The sequence below is a fragment of the Protopterus annectens genome, chromosome 8.part0 (assembly GCF_019279795.1).
Source record: "Protopterus annectens isolate FY-2018-M chromosome 8.part0, PAN1.0, whole genome shotgun sequence".
Lineage (NCBI taxonomy): Eukaryota > Metazoa > Chordata > Ceratodontiformes > Protopteridae > Protopterus > Protopterus annectens.
In genome coordinates this window covers 1,925,273,700-1,925,293,138 of record NC_056741.1, presented here as the reverse complement: position 1 = coordinate 1,925,293,138, position 19,439 = coordinate 1,925,273,700, and the positions used below count along the sequence as shown (strand labels likewise).

The 19,439-nt window shown below is 39.1% G+C and overlaps 1 protein-coding gene across 2 annotated transcripts in view; it reads right to left on the bottom strand.

Annotated features, from left to right (window-relative positions):
* Nucleotides 1–4,078: 4,078 nt before the first annotated feature.
* TMEM208 (transmembrane protein 208) overlaps nt 4,079–19,439 on the bottom strand; it is an 87,941-nt gene continuing 72,580 nt past the window's right edge. For both annotated transcript variants that reach the window (XM_044081430.1, XM_044081429.1), the window contains exon 6: nt 4,079–4,512. In XM_044081430.1, coding sequence (XP_043937365.1) covers nt 4,375–4,512 — 138 coding nt within the window. In that variant the 3' untranslated portion in view covers nt 4,079–4,374. The remainder of the gene's footprint in view (nt 4,513–19,439) is intronic.

Genomic DNA, 19,439 nt, shown 5'->3' with positions numbered 1-19,439 from the left:
ACACGAAGACCACTTCTCTAGTGTAACACAACTGCTACTCTGCCAGATAAAACAGCAGGACTGATTGTGTGTGCTAGTCAGGACAGTGGTATGCAGCAGTTGAGAAACAAATGCAGCACTGTGCACAGGACAGGGTTGTGTGGCCCTATGAAAAAGAAAGTACTGAGTGGCCATGGAGAAAAATACAGTACTGTGAACAGGGACAGGGTTGTGTGGCCTTATGGAAAGGACAGGAGTTGGTGCCAAAGAAGAAACAAATGCAGCGCTGGGAATGGGACAGGGTTGTGTGGCCCTATGAAAAGGAAAGTACTGAGTGGCCATGGAGAAAAATACAGTACTGTGAACAGGGACAGGGTTGTGTGGCCTTATGGAAAGGACAGGAGTTGGTGCCAAAGAAGAAACAAATGCAGCGCTGGGAATGGGACAGGGTTGTGTGGCCCTATGGAAAGGACAGGGCAAGTGTGGCACCAGAGTAATGGATGTAGCAATGCAGATAAGAGACAGAGATGAACAGCAACTATTAGTTATGTTTGCCTGTGGCAAGACACAGCATATCAGCCTCAAAGGATTCTGTCTGCTGTGAACAGATCCTCTTGACCACTGGTAAACCTTGACTGAACTGCAGGGAACTGCTGTCCTTACTGTCCAGGGATCTACTTCAAAAGAAAGCACATATTACTGAGTCGGACATTACCAAGATGACTTTATCGAAACATCATAACAAAAACTTGAAACAATGAATGTCATAACCGAAAACTGCCACCGATGTGTACAACCATTTTAAGTAGTTGGCATCTTTTACAAAACAAATTGAATGACCTCCCATATACTTTTCTTTAAAAATAAATCGCCCTAAACTAAAATCATAACTTCCATGTGGTGACATTTCCCCCAGTTCTTTGTGAACTTAAACAGTGCAATCACTATTCTAATAATTTTACATTTTTAAAACTGTTGCTGCAGCTGTTATAAATTCTAAACAGCTATAATCATTTCTTTGTTCCAATATAAATAGAAACGGCTTGTGATGCTGCAGTAATTTTCGCTTTTTAGGTGACGGGAGGACATCCAGCATTCATTCGAATTCTGAGTTCAAATGTGATGTGCGCTGTAGGGTAGGAACGGAACAGAGCTGATGAAAAGTCTAGATTAACTTTTCCTATTAAACATTTCAGCCTCCGATGCCAAGCTTCAACCATATTTTGCGTTCTTGGCAAAAATAATTCATTGAGGGAAGAAATATTCCAAGACTGAATTGGAAAAAGTGGTGGAAACTGGGCAAAAGAAGTAGATCTGTGCTGAACTTTATAATCTTCCATAACACGTACTAATATGAGAAGTACTTTATAAGTTCTTTACCTTCTACTGGGAAGGTTTCCTTTAAAGTATGTACTACATCACTTTCCAAGAAAAAAGCCAAGGCTACAAGGTTTTTTTTTTTTTTACAGACATTGAAATGTCATACTTGAATTGTATAAAGCAGCCAGTCCTAAACTTTGGACTTTTCTCCATAAATTCTGTCCAAAATGGAATAAAAACCTTTAGACATAGCTCCGTTCACCTTTAGTTTTACACTCTTCACTGACGCAATTTCAAAGTTGCATAAAATAAATTTAACATTACATTCAAACTGGTTATCTTCTAGTAGCTCAAATACACAATGCAACATATAACTGTAACCCTTCGAAGACTTCACATGAAGCAGTACAACAAGGGAATAGACTTACTGTACCCTCTGTATTTGCTATACAGCTGTCTTAACTGCTTCTCCTTATTGATACAAGTACCAGCCATCACCCAAATTGTTGCCAGACTAAAATCAAATATATTTTCCACCAAAACTGTATTTTCATTTGCTAAATCAGTTAACTTCCTCAGGAAAGTACCCTACCTTTAAAAGGGTACTTCTTCACGTTTACACTTAAAATATCCACATTTTCTTTACTTCATGCAAACTTGCTACATTTTCTAACTCTGCTAACCTGTTGCAATAGTGCTTTTCTACTAGGTAAACTAGCAGCATATTCTAATGACATAGAAGAAACAGCATCATCAACAATGAGACATGGATTTTCTCTGGAAACTGATGTGCGCTTTCATTTCATGACAAACTTTATATCTCTCAACTTCTGCCAGATTGACAGATTTAATTCGCTCCTCTCCACCAACAATACAAGATGTTACAGCTCTACCTCTGCATTTGTCTTTGGTATTAAACTTACATGCTCAGTACTTTTTGTTTTTTGTACTCTTCTCCATATCGTAGATACAGTTATCCAAAACTAATGCATCTTTTCCTTTCTGAGATTTGTACGTTGTATAGATTTGGCTTACAAACCTGAAGTACTGGTCATTACGTCCGCCATATCTGCAACGTGATACATTGTACGTGGGATAGCAAACTTGGTTCATTTTTATACTGGTACTACGTACAAAAAGTTACTTATTTTCGGTTATATGACATTCGTTATTTCAAGTTTTTGTTGTTATGAAGTTTCGGTAAAGTCATCTCGGTAATGTCAGATTCCATAATATGTGCTTTCGTTCTTTTGAATTAGACCCCTGTCCAGACATTTTGGATATTGGCTACTCTAAGCTTTCAGCACCTTCCTGAAAACTACTAGAGACTCATTTAGATTTGGAAGGCGTGATCAGCCATGGAATGGGAAGGACATGGGAGGTGGAGGGCCTATACTGTAAATTAGCAAGGACAGTAGCTCTCCGGATCACAATCCACCATGCTTCTCACATAGCCTGCAGCAAATTTCCCTGCATTCTGCATAACACAATGTTATGCACACAGCCCACTGTTTTCATATATCTCATGCTACAATACACAAGGGAATGCACAAATGGTACAAGCTCCAGGACTTTTTCACCAATGTATGCTAAAATGGAATAAAACTTCTGCATGTTATTTTTTTAAATACATGTGGGGTAGGAAGCATATCTAATAAAACAAAATACCTGATAAGATACTTTTAAAGTGCTTCAAATATCTGACAGACGCAATATAGTTTGTTTAACTGTTCAGGAGCAGCTTGCCTAGTGTCACACAATATGCAACTAGAAACTGTGGGAAGAATCCTGGACTACAGGAAACAGCTTCACCATCCTGTCTCTGTGCTTCATAAACCCTACTTCCAACAAGATAAACATATCTTCCTATATTTGAGTAAAAGTTAATTTTGAAAAATGAGAGATTTAATCTACTACACTTAAACATTAGCAATTACATAAAACCCTGCCTCCAGTCTAAAACAAGGTAGACCACTTGAAAAAAAAAGGATTCAGCCTTCAACAGCTTTACTATACAGAGCTCAGTGCATTCGTTTACATGCATACCAAGGCAGATGGGCAGAGTCATAAAGGCTGTACATGTATACACATACACACAATGAGTCATCAAGGCTACACACACACACACACACACACACACACACACACACACACACACACACACACACACACACTACACCCGGCCTAACTACTGTAACAAAAAAATGAGACCACAGATTTTCTAAGAGCTGATCTATGACTGCTAAAAAAGTGTCATCTATTACAGTACTAAGCTTCAAGGTTACTTACAGGAATGGACAGTAGTCAGGAATAAAGACATGATGCACTGAAGGTCTTCTGCATGGTGTGGCTACTGATATCAAACAGACTTTAACACACTACTGACAATCGTGCTGCTGCCAAACTATAGCACACACCTATGGAGTGGATCGGACAATTGCTCCCAAGAAGACCAAGTGATTAATGCTATCACAGCCAAACAGAGCAATGTCCACATGTCAAAAGAGCAAGAAGGCAATGATTTAACCTCTCTTCTCATCCAAAATTCCAGTACCCATGAAGCAGTGCACTGCCTCTGTGACATCAAAAAATGAGTGTGTGTCAGAATTTAAACTGTGCAAAAACCTCCCATGGGGAGTTCTTATACATTACTGCAGGGTAGGATATGGCAGATTCCTAAAAGAGATTAAAATAATTTCACTTCACAAACTCAGAACGAATGGTACATAGCTAGTTGTAAACTGCTACTAGAGGTAATAAAACACTTCTGTACAAATAATTACAAAATAGTATAAACCTTTACTTAAATGTTTTGTTGCACTTGTTATGAATCATATTCACGAATCACTTTTCATAACCATTCCACTGTGAATGTCAGTGAGCCAATGGCATGCACAAACAGACTTTGTCCTAATAAGCAGTGCCTTGGCTTGAAATCATCTTTCATTCAGCATTTTCAATAATTAATGAGAGAAGTGATCTGGAATGGTAGGACTGCCCTACATCCCTTAGTTCCATGGCTTTTTTTTCTGCCTGGCTGCTAGTAACATGGAAAGAACTCTGCCACCAGGCAGTTTAAAACTTTTTCATCTGTCGCCGCTCCTGTCGCCTCTGCTTCTTCTCATTTACTTCCTGGTTGGCCACAGAGGGCTGCTCCATAAACCAAGGGCCTAGAAAGTGGACCCACAACAAGTAAACAGCACGGCCGGGAGCCTATAGAAGAAAACAGGACAAATATCATGAGTACTTTTAATCACCAAAACAATACAAACACATACCTTACAGAACTTAAAACCACTAGGCATTACATAACACAGCAACAAACCTGGCCTTCCAACACAGGGAATTTTTTATTTGTTTTTAAATTTCATTTGATTGCCTGATTATTAGCAAGGACATATACATTAAAAATACCAAGCCCAAAAAGTAATTTGGTATGTAATAATTCTTAAAATTAAATTAAAAGCAAATGGTACTAGGAAATTTAAGTTTCCTTGAACTGACTGTGTTCAGTTTTAAAATTTCAAAGCAGGAAGCCTGTTGCCCACATTTTATTATATCATCACTCTGTTTTCTCAGAGTCTGTGAGATCTTGGATTCAGTATACATAAAAACTACAGATGTGGGAGTTTGCCTCTGGACTCTCAAAGTTTGTGTTGTTTTACAAGCTTGGGAGTGTTGCCGATTTTGGGATTGTGACCTTCTAAAGAATTAGGTTCTATTCACAGTGGATTCAGTGATACTGTATGTTTTAAACTAAATTAAACTATGTAAACAAGAATTATTCAAACAGCGTTGTAATATTCAGAAACATTTTTTTAGTTGGATGCCATAACTAGACTGTCATCAAGCTCTGCAACAAGTACATATGTGTCTGCATATGGGCATGTGTATCTCACCAGAAACAGAGGTACACACACATGCCAGCATACTTTGGTGCTTTACTAAAAAAGAAACTTTTAAACAGCTCATCGGTACAACTGCAGAACACCAAGTTACATAACCGTAAAAATGTCATAGATCACTAACTTATTGCAGAATATTACCAAGGTATAGCACACGTCTGGGATTTTCCACAAAGTTTACAGATAATGAACTGTTAATTCTAGCAAATCTCTCCAGCAAAATGCTATTATATTCTGTGCCACTGGCAGGGTTAAAAATTCTACCTTCACAAAAACTCATACTGTTTAGGAACATACGTTTGAAAACTGGGTGGGGGGGGGGGGTGTTAGTACAGAATGCAAAATGGCCACCCTCCTTTCTCGGCGAGTTAGCAGTTGAAGAAATGGTTGAGTTTAGTTATAGGATGTCATGGTCTGTGACCCAGCTCCTCTAAAACAAGCTACAGAGCGCTCATTCCTAACATTCAAACATAAAAGGCCTTGGCCAGTGCACAAGTGCCATATTACATTACAAGAAGAACAACGTTTATGACTTCCCCCTTCCCTTGAGGAAAAGTGATATATCCTTACCTTTGTTTCTAATAACGTATCACGGGGGTGAGGCAGTGCTGCAGAGACACTGATCCAGGGATGTCAGATAATCATATGGAGGAGCAATACCCTTGGAAAATACCATTTTATGGTGGCGGTGGTGGGGTAACTGACAAAAGGTTAACTGTTTTAATACACAGTCAGACTAGAAGTAGAATATATAATAGAAAACAGGACTGTAACTGCAATCTTCTTAACAGCAAAAACGAAAGTTTCTGGCAGAACAGTGAATTCTGAAACCTGCAATAACATGATTAAACCTACTTTTTAGGTGGAGTTCCCTTCTTACACCTATACTCCTGCTAACTCTATATACCAACTCTGAAGGTCAGAATACCTCAAAGAAAATACAGCAATGTCTCACATGAATATATTCCCCACATAGGATATTACACTCTTGAAATTACAAAGACTGCAATTACAGTCATTGTACTTAGCACAGGCACCTTAATTACACATCACCTTTCAGTTACCGAACATTACAAAGGTGATACTCAGGAAGGCAATGCCCCACAGTGAGACTACAATGCAGAAGCCTGACCTATGTTTAAGGTAATGACAGCCAGGGTTTGAGACCCAACCAGAATCAACATTAGGACTGGTGGAGGGGATGGAATTCAACACCATTTTCTGATGGTGGTCTGTTATCTGGCTGTGACACGTACAGTACAACACAGTAAATGCCATGTACATTATACCTCTCAAGCATGATGTATGAGTGGATAAAAGAGAAGATGTACTTAACATGTCAGCATTACTTATGTTTTCTTAAATCCAGGAAGAGGAAAATAATTCAAAAATGAAAAAAAAAAGACACAACTCTCTCCAAATAAGCAATGACCAACCATAAATACTGCTCTTCACCTTTAAACTTTTTTGCAGTGGGGCAAGCACCCAGTCTTATACATACCAACTCAGAGATAACCATACCTTGTTGAGAAAGGAATATTCTGAAAAATGGCCATCTATATATGCAAGTCTATTTTTTTTCTGGACATTTGGTAGTCGTATTTTCGGACTCAATGAAGAGGATCCCAACATTTCAAAGGGTTACTCTTGCTTACTTCTGTTATCACAGGCCAGCATGTCAAAGACATTTCTTCCCCATTAAGCAATGCACCAAATGGCATTTGAAAAGATGCAAAAAAAAAAAAAAGTGATACATTTTTCTCACATTCGGCTATCAGTCATCAGTACCTTATATCACATGCTTGTTTCATTATGGTGTAGTGGAGGACAAGGGTGAATCACACAGTCACTGCTGCTTTTGTGGGTTTCGTTTTAATTTCCCATGTATAATAAAGGTACTACTTGAACAATAACATTGTTTATGCTTTTCAAGTGATTTGCTTCCTATTCGTAGTGCAGGTTATATGTTCTTCCAAATCAATTTGTCAACAAGTTGCTCTGAACAAGGAACCCTATCATATAATCAAATACAAATAATAGTTGAAGATCATGTGAACAGCAAAAATTGTAACTAACGAAAGACGGACCTATTTTATTAGCACAAGACTGCTCCATAGCTATATTAAAAATTTGGCGGGAAGATTGTGTTCATGTGTAAACAGGCCCTGCTCCCTCCAAAATGTTGGTAAAAACATCTGCAAGTTAGGTAAAAGCTTGTGTTGAAGCTTATGGATTGCTTAGTGATCAAGGACTGAGTAATGACATAGAATCTGTTACTGTACTACTCTTACTCAGGATATGGATGAGCGAAAATGTTGCTGCATTGTTAACAGACCCAGTAAAAATATCTGACTTGGTTTGTTATGACAAATTCATAAAAGCAGTGCTGCATGCTTTAAACACTTAACTATGGGTGAAGAGTTATCCTGGCACTCACTGACAAGTACAGAACTGCAAGTACCAAGATAAATCAGCTTTCTGTATATTTTTTCCTTTTAAAATTATTAAGTGCGTCTACCAAAAAAAAAAAAAGGTCTCCTCCTTGGAGCACTTTCATTACGACAATTACTGTACAAACAAAATAAATTATCCCAAAAGTATTAAAACATGAAGTACTTGGCACACAATCTCATATCCCACAGAAACAGGCCATAGCGAGCCAATCCATGGCCTATTAAGATTCAAGTAAGCAATGATACTTATCTGCAGACAGCATGGGGGCTGCAGTACTACCATTCTGTTTAAAAAACTACAGGTGTACATCAAAAATATGGCTTAATCCATCTGCCTTTCTACCGTCTCTCAATTCTTTCACCATCTGTACAATACAAATCATATTATTTCATGCACATGGCCATCGTAATAGCCCCTAACAACACATCCTCTCACATCAAAACAAATTTAATACAAAATCTAGTTAAAATATGCTATAAAATATAGCAAAGATAGCTGCAGATCACTCTAAATAAGACAAAAATCAGGGTTGTTTGGAACCCACAAAAAGAATGTTCAGAACCTAAAAATGATACTGCACTATTGTACTCTATATATCCATATCGATCTTTATCTTTCCCTCCCTCCCTCGCTCTACAAACACACAAACATATATATATGTGTGTGTGTGTGTGTGTGTGTGTGTGTGTGTGTGTGTGTGTGTGTGTGTGTGTGTGTGTGTGTGTGTGCGCGTGTGCACACGAGCATATCTATACAGACAGAGAGAGAGAAGCCAACTCCTTTTTGAAAGGAGGCAAAGTGCTGAAAAACACATACAATACAAAAACATCCCAATCCCAGCATTAAAGTGTGCCTTCAACACTGCAGCAACATCTCAACTAACAATCTTGTGAAACTCCACAATGCAAAACAGAATCTATTTTATTACAGATGCACCTACGAGCAAACATCACTGCTCCACAAAAGCTGATATAAAGTAGCTCTTTACTGCCCTAACAGCAAAACTCATCTTTAAAGCAGTAAACATGTACTGTATGTCTCTAGGAACATCATTAATACCAAAAGTAATTATTAGAAACATAACATCCAGTACAGCATCCTCCAAACAACTTGACAAACTATCACTCACTGATATATCCAGCTAGACGACTTTCCTTTCTAGACCACAAAATCTGGAACAGGTTTCTGGATTCAGTCAGAAAACTGCCTACTGTGACATCTTTTATCAAAGAATTTAAAACAATACGATCATGGGTACTTACTAGGTGATTCATCTAGGAAAAGGTTTAGAAACTACCCCGACAATCAAATGGGATTTTTAACCCTAACTTTCTGCATGAATATCGCAATGGAGGGCAGAACAAAGTTATTTTGGGGGCATTCTACTTGTAGCTCCTATCCACTCTTCCAAATTACATTTGCATAAAGTAAGATAAGTACTTTGCTTTATGTGGAATGGAAGAAGGTTCCACAAAAGCAGTGCTCTCTGTGAAATACAGGTCTATATTAGAACATCGAAGTTTCAAAGCTTCGAATGTTCTAATATCGAACCCTATTCAGCGAAAGCTGAAAACATCTAACATACAGAACAGCAAATTTTTCCTAGGGAAAAAATTTGCTGTTCCAAAACACATACACACAACACAAGCACACCAAACAAACAGCAACCCACACACATACACCTAAAATCTTACACCTAACCCTACACTAAACTATACACACACCACTAACTATCCACTTACCTTAACCCAAACCCTAACCCTAAGGTCAGTCACTATCGCACACTCACCTCACCCGTGCCTTAACCCTAACTCACCTCACCCGCACCCTAACCCTCACGTCCACACAATTGCACACTTACCTGACCCACGTCCTAACCCTAACTCACCTAATCTGCCCTAACCCTCACGTCCACACAATCGCACACATACCTAACCCACGCGCTAAACCTAACTAACCTAACCTGCACTCAATCGCACACTTACCTGAACCTGACCCACAACTTTCCACTACAGCGCCGCTGAAAATACCAAAGCAACAGAAACGGACAACCGAATTCTTTCCCTAGGAAAAAGATTGGTTTTCTGTTGCTTCGATATTTTCAGCTTTCGCTAAATAGGGTTCAATATTAGAACATTCAAAGTTTTGAAACTTCAATGTTCTAATATAGACCCGTGAAATACACCTATCCCTCCAACATGTGTTATTTCCATCGCAAAAGAGATTTCATCAGCAAATATTCATTCCACCATTGGACTTGTGAATGTGTAGTAGGTGTGACAAGGTACAGTCTGCTGAGCCTCCAGGCAGAGGTGAGCTCTTAGTCATCTGTAAGATACCAAGGGCAGGGAAAAGACTTTGAGACAGTCTGCACAGTTCATATGATTTAGGCTTTTTTTTTTTTTTTTTTAAGAAAGTCCTGTGGTGGTTCCACTTGTGACAAGTGTTTGGACAGGTACATGCAGAAAGGGGTATTATATTCAATGATGTATCTAATGAGAGCCGAGTACAGTGGAAAGATTACATTCCTGGACCTGGAATATCATACCTTCAGATACAAGCTGTGCAATGAAAAATTGTAAATACATGGTGACCAAAAAATGGTTCGTTGTCAAAACAGGTTCCCAGACCCCAGATTATGGGATCAGCTTTCAAGAGTGTGTTGTTAATGTGACACAAGTGAAATCATGTTTGATAAATAATGCTACTACACCTCTTGCCATTTAGTTTTAGTCCATGGTTTTAGGACTAGCTATTTGTAGAGGAAAGGTCCTCTTGGAAGATCTTGGGAGTCCTCTGGGGAGTTTCTAATGGTATCAAGTCTGCAGTTGTATGAGAACTTGCTCAACCATAAACTCTTAAAATCTGCATCAAGTTCCAAAAAACAGATGCCAAAAAGGAGTGGCCAGAGGATTGAACTCTGGGACACTCTGCTAGTGACATGTCTTTTGGAGGAGGCAGAGCAGCCCACTCTATAACTTCCCGTGTTTAGCTTGTGAGCCAGTTTGCTATCGAACGAGGTACACAGGAATCTACATTTAGCTGGGAGAGATATCCATGATACCAAAGTGTGGGAAAGTGTTGAATGCCATTATGAGATCTAGATATGTGGAGTGTACTTATTTTCCCCTCTTCCATGGATTTAGTAACCTTCTTGAAGAAGGTGATCAGGTTAAGTAAGCCAGAACTGCTCTTTAAGAATCCAAACTGGCTTGAATCAAGAGTTTGTAATTTACCCATGTCCATATTTATTAATTCCATAATAATCCTTCCCACAGCATTATACATAAGGCTGGACAGGCTTAATGGTCTTTAATTAACCAGATTCTTTGACACCCCACTTTTGTGCAAGATAATGACTGCTGCTTTCCTCGACTCATCTGGCACAAAACTTATTTGGAGGTTGATATTGAATATCTTCTGTAGTGAGTCTGACCAGTCTCATTTCATGCTGGTCAGTAGGCAGTTATTCAGCCCCACAGAAGTAGTGAACTTACTTGGTTCTGAATAGTGCCTCAAGGACTTGTGCTTCAGAGATCTGACACGAGTGCAAGTATGTGTCTGTGTGTGTGTGTGTGTGTGTGTGTGTGTCTGTGTGTGCGTGTCTGTGTGTGCGTACACGTATGTGTAGCTGCAGATATGCAATCTGGGAATATAACAAGGGAGTGAAGTTAGAGCTACTTTGTCTGGCTAGTAGATGGGCTATATCCTCTGGGTTCAAGTATGCAATGTTGTTTACTATTAGCTACGTAAAGAGCTGTGCACCATTCCTGAAATTTCTACCATATTTAAAGAAAGCTTTTTGTTATCCCACCTGAATAGCCATTTTTACCTCATATCTGGCTTTGTTTAATAAGTTGAGGGTTCAGAGCTCTCTATTAGGTTTAGCAAGAGCATTTTTGGCACTTTCATAGTTAAATTATTTTTTTATCTCACTCAGCAAGTTTTTTTTTCATCTTTTTGTTCTTACTACATAGCCTCTTTATATCTGGGTTCCAGCAGAGGGGTTTACTTTTAAATTTGGTACTGTGTTTACTCTGGAGAGGGACATGCACCTATGTAGTCATTTATAAATGTGTACAGAATGTGGTGGTAAAGGATTTTGCATAAGCAGTGACGGCATCGGGTTGGGAAGGGATTTTGAATTTAGCCACCTGTTAAGCTTACAACCATAAGGGCCTTTGTAAGTCTAGCCATGCATCCCAAATCTCTGACAAGTTCTGGTAACCTTGATAAGTGCAAGCAGGGGCCTGGGGGATGAACCATTTAAAGACTGCCTGTGCCCATTAGAGACATAGGTGCCAAACGAAGGATGAGTTTCCTCTTCCCCCATCCAATTGTCCAAGTTACATTTAAATTGGGTTAGGTAGGAACTCTGCTTCTCATGGATAGGGAGCCTCTTCCAGAGAAGTGGTAGTTTCTGGGATACACACCTGTCTCTCCAGTAGGTCCTGTTTATATATCACAGGCAAGGCTTACGTCTTTAGAATGGGTAATTCTGGTGCTGTTTGTTTTGAGGATATACAGGAGGTCCATCAGGGTGGGATGAGACAATGCTTTGTATGCCAGTCATAAATCTCCCAACAGCCTGTAGGAGACTGAATACGGGGATACACCTGAGGCAGTCTGCAGACAGCATGTTACTTACACCCTGTATTCTTTTACTGAGGAACCTGTGGACATTAATTGCTGGATGTGCCTGGTTGGGTATATATCAAAGGGGGCACTGTATTCAATGATAGGCCTGGTGAATGCCAAATACAGTGGAACAATGACCTCCTTGGACCTAGACACACCTTTGTTTATAAGCTGAACACAGAACAATTTCTTCACTACTGCAGACTAGATTACTCTGCGTGTCCCCAAGTACCTGACTACTGGGTCAACTCTTAGGAGTGTGTTATCAATATGATAGTTACTAGAATTGGAAGACTTCTCAAAGAATGCTATTATGCATTCCTTGGTATTTAAGATAATATTTAGTACAATACTGTCAGGCCAAACTTTACACCGTGTTAAATCATTGTTTTACTCCCAATACAGATTTAACTTACTGTTGCAATTTTATTGAAGCTGTCAACTAAACTGTGAATGAAAATTAAGACAATAAAATAGCAATCTTTGACATTTTTGGGATTCTGTTTTTTTTTTAAACTAAAGCTAAAACGACTGATAATTATAAGACTGAATCCAGCATCCTGAAAGCTTCAAAATAATTTAAATCCAGAAATAAATGCTGAATGAACACTTGGAAGCAAATATAAAAAGGCGATCATAGCATGACAAATAATGAAAACTGTAGGGGACGGGGTGGGGGCAGGGAGCTTTACCCCACACAAAAATGTTGTTTATCTGGTCAAGCTCAATTACTTTCATATATACATTATTTAAGGGTGCTGAGTTCCTGTCTTTTACAGCTTTCAGGATACTGGGTTTAGTCACATGATCTTCAGTTTTTTTTTTTTTTTTTTTAAAGAGATTTAAGCAACGCCTTGGCATTAAAGTTCTTAAAGTCCTACATGTGCAGACACATTTTATGTTAATGACACTGTCTCTAAAACAGTGAAAGAAAATGTCTTTAAGGTGATCAGCTCTGGCAAAGGGCACAAGCTTTTCCATATAAAACATGCTGTAGGTCCTGTATGATGAATTATTTCTTTAATTCTCTGAGCGGAAGTCTATCTCACCGTGAAAAGAATGTGGGATTTACCAGATTAGTCTTCACCAGGATTTAAAGGAAACATTTAATTTTTTAAAGCATCAGCATCTGAAATTTCCATTTTGGAAGCAATATAGCCCTAATAAATTTCACAGGTTCATAGGTAATTACTAGGCTAATTACCCTAATGGGCCTTTTTAAAACGTAGCAATGCTTCCCAAATGTATCCGACAGGTTTTCATACCACTCATTTTATTTGGAGATTTGGGAAGTATACCTAGAATATGGGTGATCGAACATTTATAAGCTTCCTTTTTCTAATAGGGACATATGTGGCAGACCAAGGGTAAATTTACAAATCCCCATCCACTGATCCAAGTTGTGCTTGAATAAGTGCAGGGAGGAACTCTGCTTCATGTGGATGTGAAGTCTGTTCCATAGAAGTAGTAGTCTCCGACACACATACCTGTCCCTCCAACATGTCTTACTTATGTTGCAGTTTGGGTCCTTGGATCAGGTGTTTCTAATGTCATTTGTTTTGCAGATGTGCAACATGTTCATAAGGGCTGGCTCAGAGGATGTTCTGAAGAGCAGGTATAGACCACCTCTCAGCAGTCTGTAGGGTAGAGAATACAAGGATAAGACTTTGAGGCAGTCTGCAAAGGACAGGTTACCTACACTATGCATTCTTTCTGTGAGTAGCCTCTATGGACTTTCCAGTTGTTGCATATACCTGGTCAGGTATGTACCGAAGGGGGCACTGTAATAAATGATTGGTCTAATGATGTACGAGTACAATGGAACAGTAACTTCTATGGACCTACATGCATGCTTGCTTACATGTTCCACAACATAAAATGATTTTCTTACAGCAGACATATAACAGTCATGGTCTATATGCACTCCGAAATACCTGACCACAGAATCAGGTCTTGAGAGTGCATTATCATTATCAATGTAGTAATTTCCAGGCATGGTAATCTTTCTTAAAGATACTATTTTGCATTTTTTTGGCACTGGGTTGCAGATCATGACTCTGGCACCAATTATTACACCGTGTCATGCCTTCTTGGGGGATGACTGTGTCTTTTGGGAGACTCTCTGAATGCAACTAGTTTGTAAATTACTGCGGACTTGGTTAGCCACAGGTCTTTGACATTGACCGTGACTTCAGAGGAGTATATGCCAAAAAGGAAAGGCCCCATCACCAAGCCCTGAGACTCGTCTACTGACTGGCCTTTTTGTGCAGGCAGACTCACTTATACTGACTTCCTGTGTTCTTTTAGCCTGCTTGCTATCCAGTGGGTGATGTAGGGGTTTATACAATATCAAAAGCTTGTCTACAATGCCTGAATGAGGTACTGTGTTGAATGCTTTGGCCAGATCAAGGTAGGTAGTATGCAACATTCTGCCCCCATCCACTGCTTTGTTGAAAGTCCACCAGGTTGGGTAGGCATGACCTGACTTGACAAAACCAAGCTGGGTTGGATCCAATGCCTGAAGGTTTCCTATGTCATTATCTATCATGTCCATGATTACTCTTTCCACGGCCAGTGGAATCTCATGCCATTAGTGAAACAAAAAGACAGACATGGTATGAAGGCAGTGTCTGAAAGCTGCATGTTCTAGGGATAATACCGACCTTCCTGCTACTCTGTGACAAGTCACATGATGCCATCTGTAGGATTTGGACCACCCCCACAAGTGCCACAACACAATAACAGAGACCAGACAGAGAAATCTGCAACAAGGACTGTACCTGTTCTATTGCAGCACCTCCCTGCAGTTAAAAGGTGAATTGTCACACCCACTCCAGATACGGAATGTCACAAGTAACATACAGTGCAATTTCTGTGCAAGCTGCGCATTGCTAGGAAGAGTAACTCACCTTAGTAAGGAAAATACCTCCTGTTGGCGTGCTAGGAGGATTACAGTTTTTCACTCCATACCACAGCAGCACAGGTACATTTTCCTGTAACATCAGGGGCGATGGATGCTGTTGGCATCCCTACAAAAATGGCATGTGAAAATGCAGCTAGGGTACAAAATCTCAGCTAATGATGAAAGGACAAGTACATTTCTAGCAGAAGAGCTACCATGCTGGAAGTAAGAGACACTGCAAATGATATGCAGCCTGAAAAAACAAGATAATAATGTACACTATTAAAAATCCCTTAGAATGAATGGGAAGGCAGCAAAGTGTTTCTCACTGGGGAGACACAGATTTTCTTTTACGGCAAACAAATTGAAAACAGACAACAACTCTGAAAAGGAAACAAGGAAGGACAGTGTTGATAGCAAATGGCACATATTCTGTGAACACAAAATGTTTTTGATCTGTAAGATAAATAAATATGAAAAACATATTTATTTACAGAGATCTGTTTACAGGGAAAGTCCGACTGGGCACAGATTCCCTCTTTCGGCATTAGAATGGGGAGAAAAGCTACAAGGTATCATATTTAATGCAATCAATATTTACAATAATTTGCATACCCACAGCTAATGGGGTTTGTTTTTACTGGCCTGAATGTATCCACAAAGAGTTAAAGAAAAAGTAAAAAGTCATGGGCATTCAGAAGCCATACAACTGAAAAACTTGATGTTCTTAAGGGGTCATATGCATAGATCCCATGGGCCTCTATTGCAGGAGGTTTAAGGTATCTCACAGTGAAAACTCTAGGTTGTATAGCTTTTTCTTGTAGTTTTTACTAATTGGTTTTGTCTGTGTGACCTTTTTACTCTTCAGTTTAAATACAATGGAGTTTCAGTGAATACATAGCACGATATTCGATACAATAAAAATTGTAGTGATATTCACAAACAAATTTACAAACCTTGTACTGAGACTTTACAACTAGAACAGTGGTGTATAAGCTAGGTAACAGTAATTTAGGAAATATGACAGTGAGGTATTAGAGGAGATAAACACGTTTGAATGTTAACAGAGAAATATAGTGATGGAATAGTAATTTGGCCATGCTAATTAGAAATAAGCACTGTAGTTTAAGAAATACAATAAAGGACATAAGCAGGTTAAGTGACTTAGTGCTTTAAATGGAGGCGATAAAAGAAAGGTGATGAAGGGTGTTTGAGAGCTATCTCCCAGATGAGGAGCAAGGACAAAGCCAAGGAGCAGAGAGGAAGTCTTTTAGTAATGGTTTGAAAGTGTGTGATAGACCGGATTGATTTAGGATATAGAAAATGGGTTCCATGTTCTAACTATGCTACTGGAATGGATACTGACCCCAGCAACCCTTTGTGGTTTGTAGATGGTAAACAGTAGTTTATTATTTGACCGAACGGGTCATCTTAGAAGACAGTATTGGAGTATGGGTCTAACTGCTGAGCAGGCAGACAAGGTATGGATACTTTTATGGTTTAAGGCGACTATAAGATAGGTGGTGTTGAAGCTCAAGCCAGTTCAGCGTTTTTAGTGCTAAACAGTGGTGGGTCCAGTAAGGTTTGGTACATGCGAATCTGGCAACTTTGTTACAGTACTGTTCAAGTTTAGAACTAAGTGAGGCTTGTAGGTTGGTCATAATGGCTCCACAAAGGAGACAGGGCAACAGGTAAGTGGTAGCTAGAGTAACCTCGGCAGAATCTGTAAGTAATTTCTTTACTCTCTGTAGAGTGCCTAGACTTTGATGGGTTTTCTTGATGCTGTTGTGGAAATGTAAATTAGATTTAAGATGGTCAATTGTCACACTAAGTTGTTTTGTATGTGGGGAAACTTCAGTCATGGTATTACTTAAGGGAGAACATTTTAAAGTTTTTTTTTCATGGAAATGGGATTTTGGAAAAAAAGAGAAGTACTTCAGTTTTTTTGAGGATTTAGTAGCAGGCAATTATCCTGCAGCCAACTTTCAACAGAGTTAAAGGTTTCTCGAGTAATTCTCTGAAAATATATTCGGTTGTTGGAAATGCATATTAGGGTGGAATCAGTGTGTTCTATGAGGGAAACTTGCTGAGAAGATTTATGCAAATTGTTAATGAATATATTAAAGAGCAGATTGCCGAGAATGGAGCCCTGTGGCACACCACTATTGACAGGAAGGAAGGGAGAAAAGTAGGAAGGCATTTAACAGACTGGCATCCATCGGTTAAGTAGTTGTTAAAACATAGTAGTGTGGTGTGTCATAGCCTGAGGGAAGACAGCTGGTAGGGGAGTTTTGGTGAGAAACTAGATCAAAGATTTAGAGAGCTCAAGGAATACAAAGGAAAAAAAGTCTGCCATAGTCTCAAAGTTAATAAGGCCGTGGTAGTGCTATGAGCGGGTGTAAAACCGTGCTATGTGGAGGTTGGGGGCTTTTCCTGAAGAATACATTGAAGTTGTTGCTTGTGAATGCACTTCCTCAGAACTTTTGACATAGGGGATAATACGGTGATAGGTCTGGAACTAGTCATATCAGAAGAGGTTCCTCCTTTATAAAGGGGGTGATGATGAATTTTTTCTACAGAGAAGGAGCATACGATTTCTTGAAAGACCTGTTGATTAGAAGAGACACAGGAAATGGCAGCCAGCTTATGGTATTCTGCTGGGAGACTATCTACTGAAGAACAGTTTTAGTTTAAGAAGTAGCAATTTGATGAAGGCTGGGATGGGTTATAGGAAGAAATAGGGAGTATCTGCTGTCTGAGGAAAGGTCATGCAAGGATTGCTGGGAGGAAAATTTTTACAAAGAGCTTTAATGCTTTCTATAAAATGTGTTAAACTGAGAAGCTATTTCAGAGGAAGTGTTACATGGAGAATGATTACAAGTAGTGGAAGTTTCAAGGTGGGGCATATTATTAATAGAAGACCAGACTTTTTTTTTTTAGGGTTAGAACCCTGATTTAGTAAGGTGTTACTGAAGTAGATTTTCTAGTCTGCGGTAGTCTTTTAGTATGGATACTTAGTTCAGAAGTGTTGCAGGTTTTGGGAGATCTATATTTTAAGCTTTCTTTCCAAGCCCCATCAGTTTCATACATTAGGTGCCTGGTCTGAGTGGACAACCAATGATCATGTTTATTCTTTATGCTTTCTGTTCTAGTTGGAGACAGACTACTGAGGGTTTCAGGAAAAGTGAGTTAAATGTGTGTACAGGTTCGCTTGAGTGAATATTTTTCAAGACTGACCAGTTAAAAAAGCATAGAATTCTTTTACCATAGTTAAAATTTGTGAGGTCACAGGAAGTTCTAAGTGTTGTCTGACATGATGGGTACAGAGTTGGTTTCCATATACAGGGTCATGATCACTGTGGGAATCGGAGATGGTGCCACTGGAGACATACTTACAGGAAATGGACACCAATATCCAGTCAAGAACTGAGCCACTGTTTTTTGACAAGTTATAATGTGCTGGGGAGGAAAAGAGTTGAGTCAGTCAATCTAAATAGGTTTAGGCTAGCTGATGGATATTTTGCACAGATAATCTGCCAGTCTAAATTAACATCACCTATGATTATCTTTTCATTAAAAACTGTAAGCAGGATCCAGTTTTAGGTCGTTTTCTAGGGTTGTAGCATTATTACATAGGGGGAATATAAAGTTCTATAATACATAGTTGTTTATGGTTATTTAGTTTAAGATGGAAGATAAGGAGTTCAGCGTTATGAAATTTAGTAATAGGTTCATTGCAAGGTAGGATTTCAAGATCCAGGCATGGGGTTCTGAAATTTTATTACAGATACTACAAGTATTAAAGGAAATTAATATAAACTTTTTAGGCGAGCTTGAGATAAATGCGTTGGGTTTTTATGCTTTTGGTGCTGGTGGTATGATCCAGGTTTTGGAAGGAGATGGGTGGGTTGAGCAAGAGGGAAGGCTGGCATGGGATGAGTTTTGCAGGCTACTGGTGGGTCAGGATGGGAGGAGGGGCTGGGGTTTGGATAAGCATCCCCAAAGAGTGGTCAGAGAGGAAAAAAAATTGATATATTTGGTAAGCTTGTTTTGGTTTAACTGTAGCAGCTACTTTTAATTTTGGCATGTTAAAGTGTGAGGGTTTAGTAATTTGAATTTGAAATAAAGTCTGGGTCAGTCTTTGTATATACTAGAAATGATTAGTGGTGAAGTGGGGCAATTTGAATGGTTGAAGGTGGAGCATACAGCGACAAAAATGTGTACAAGACAGAGTGATGTAT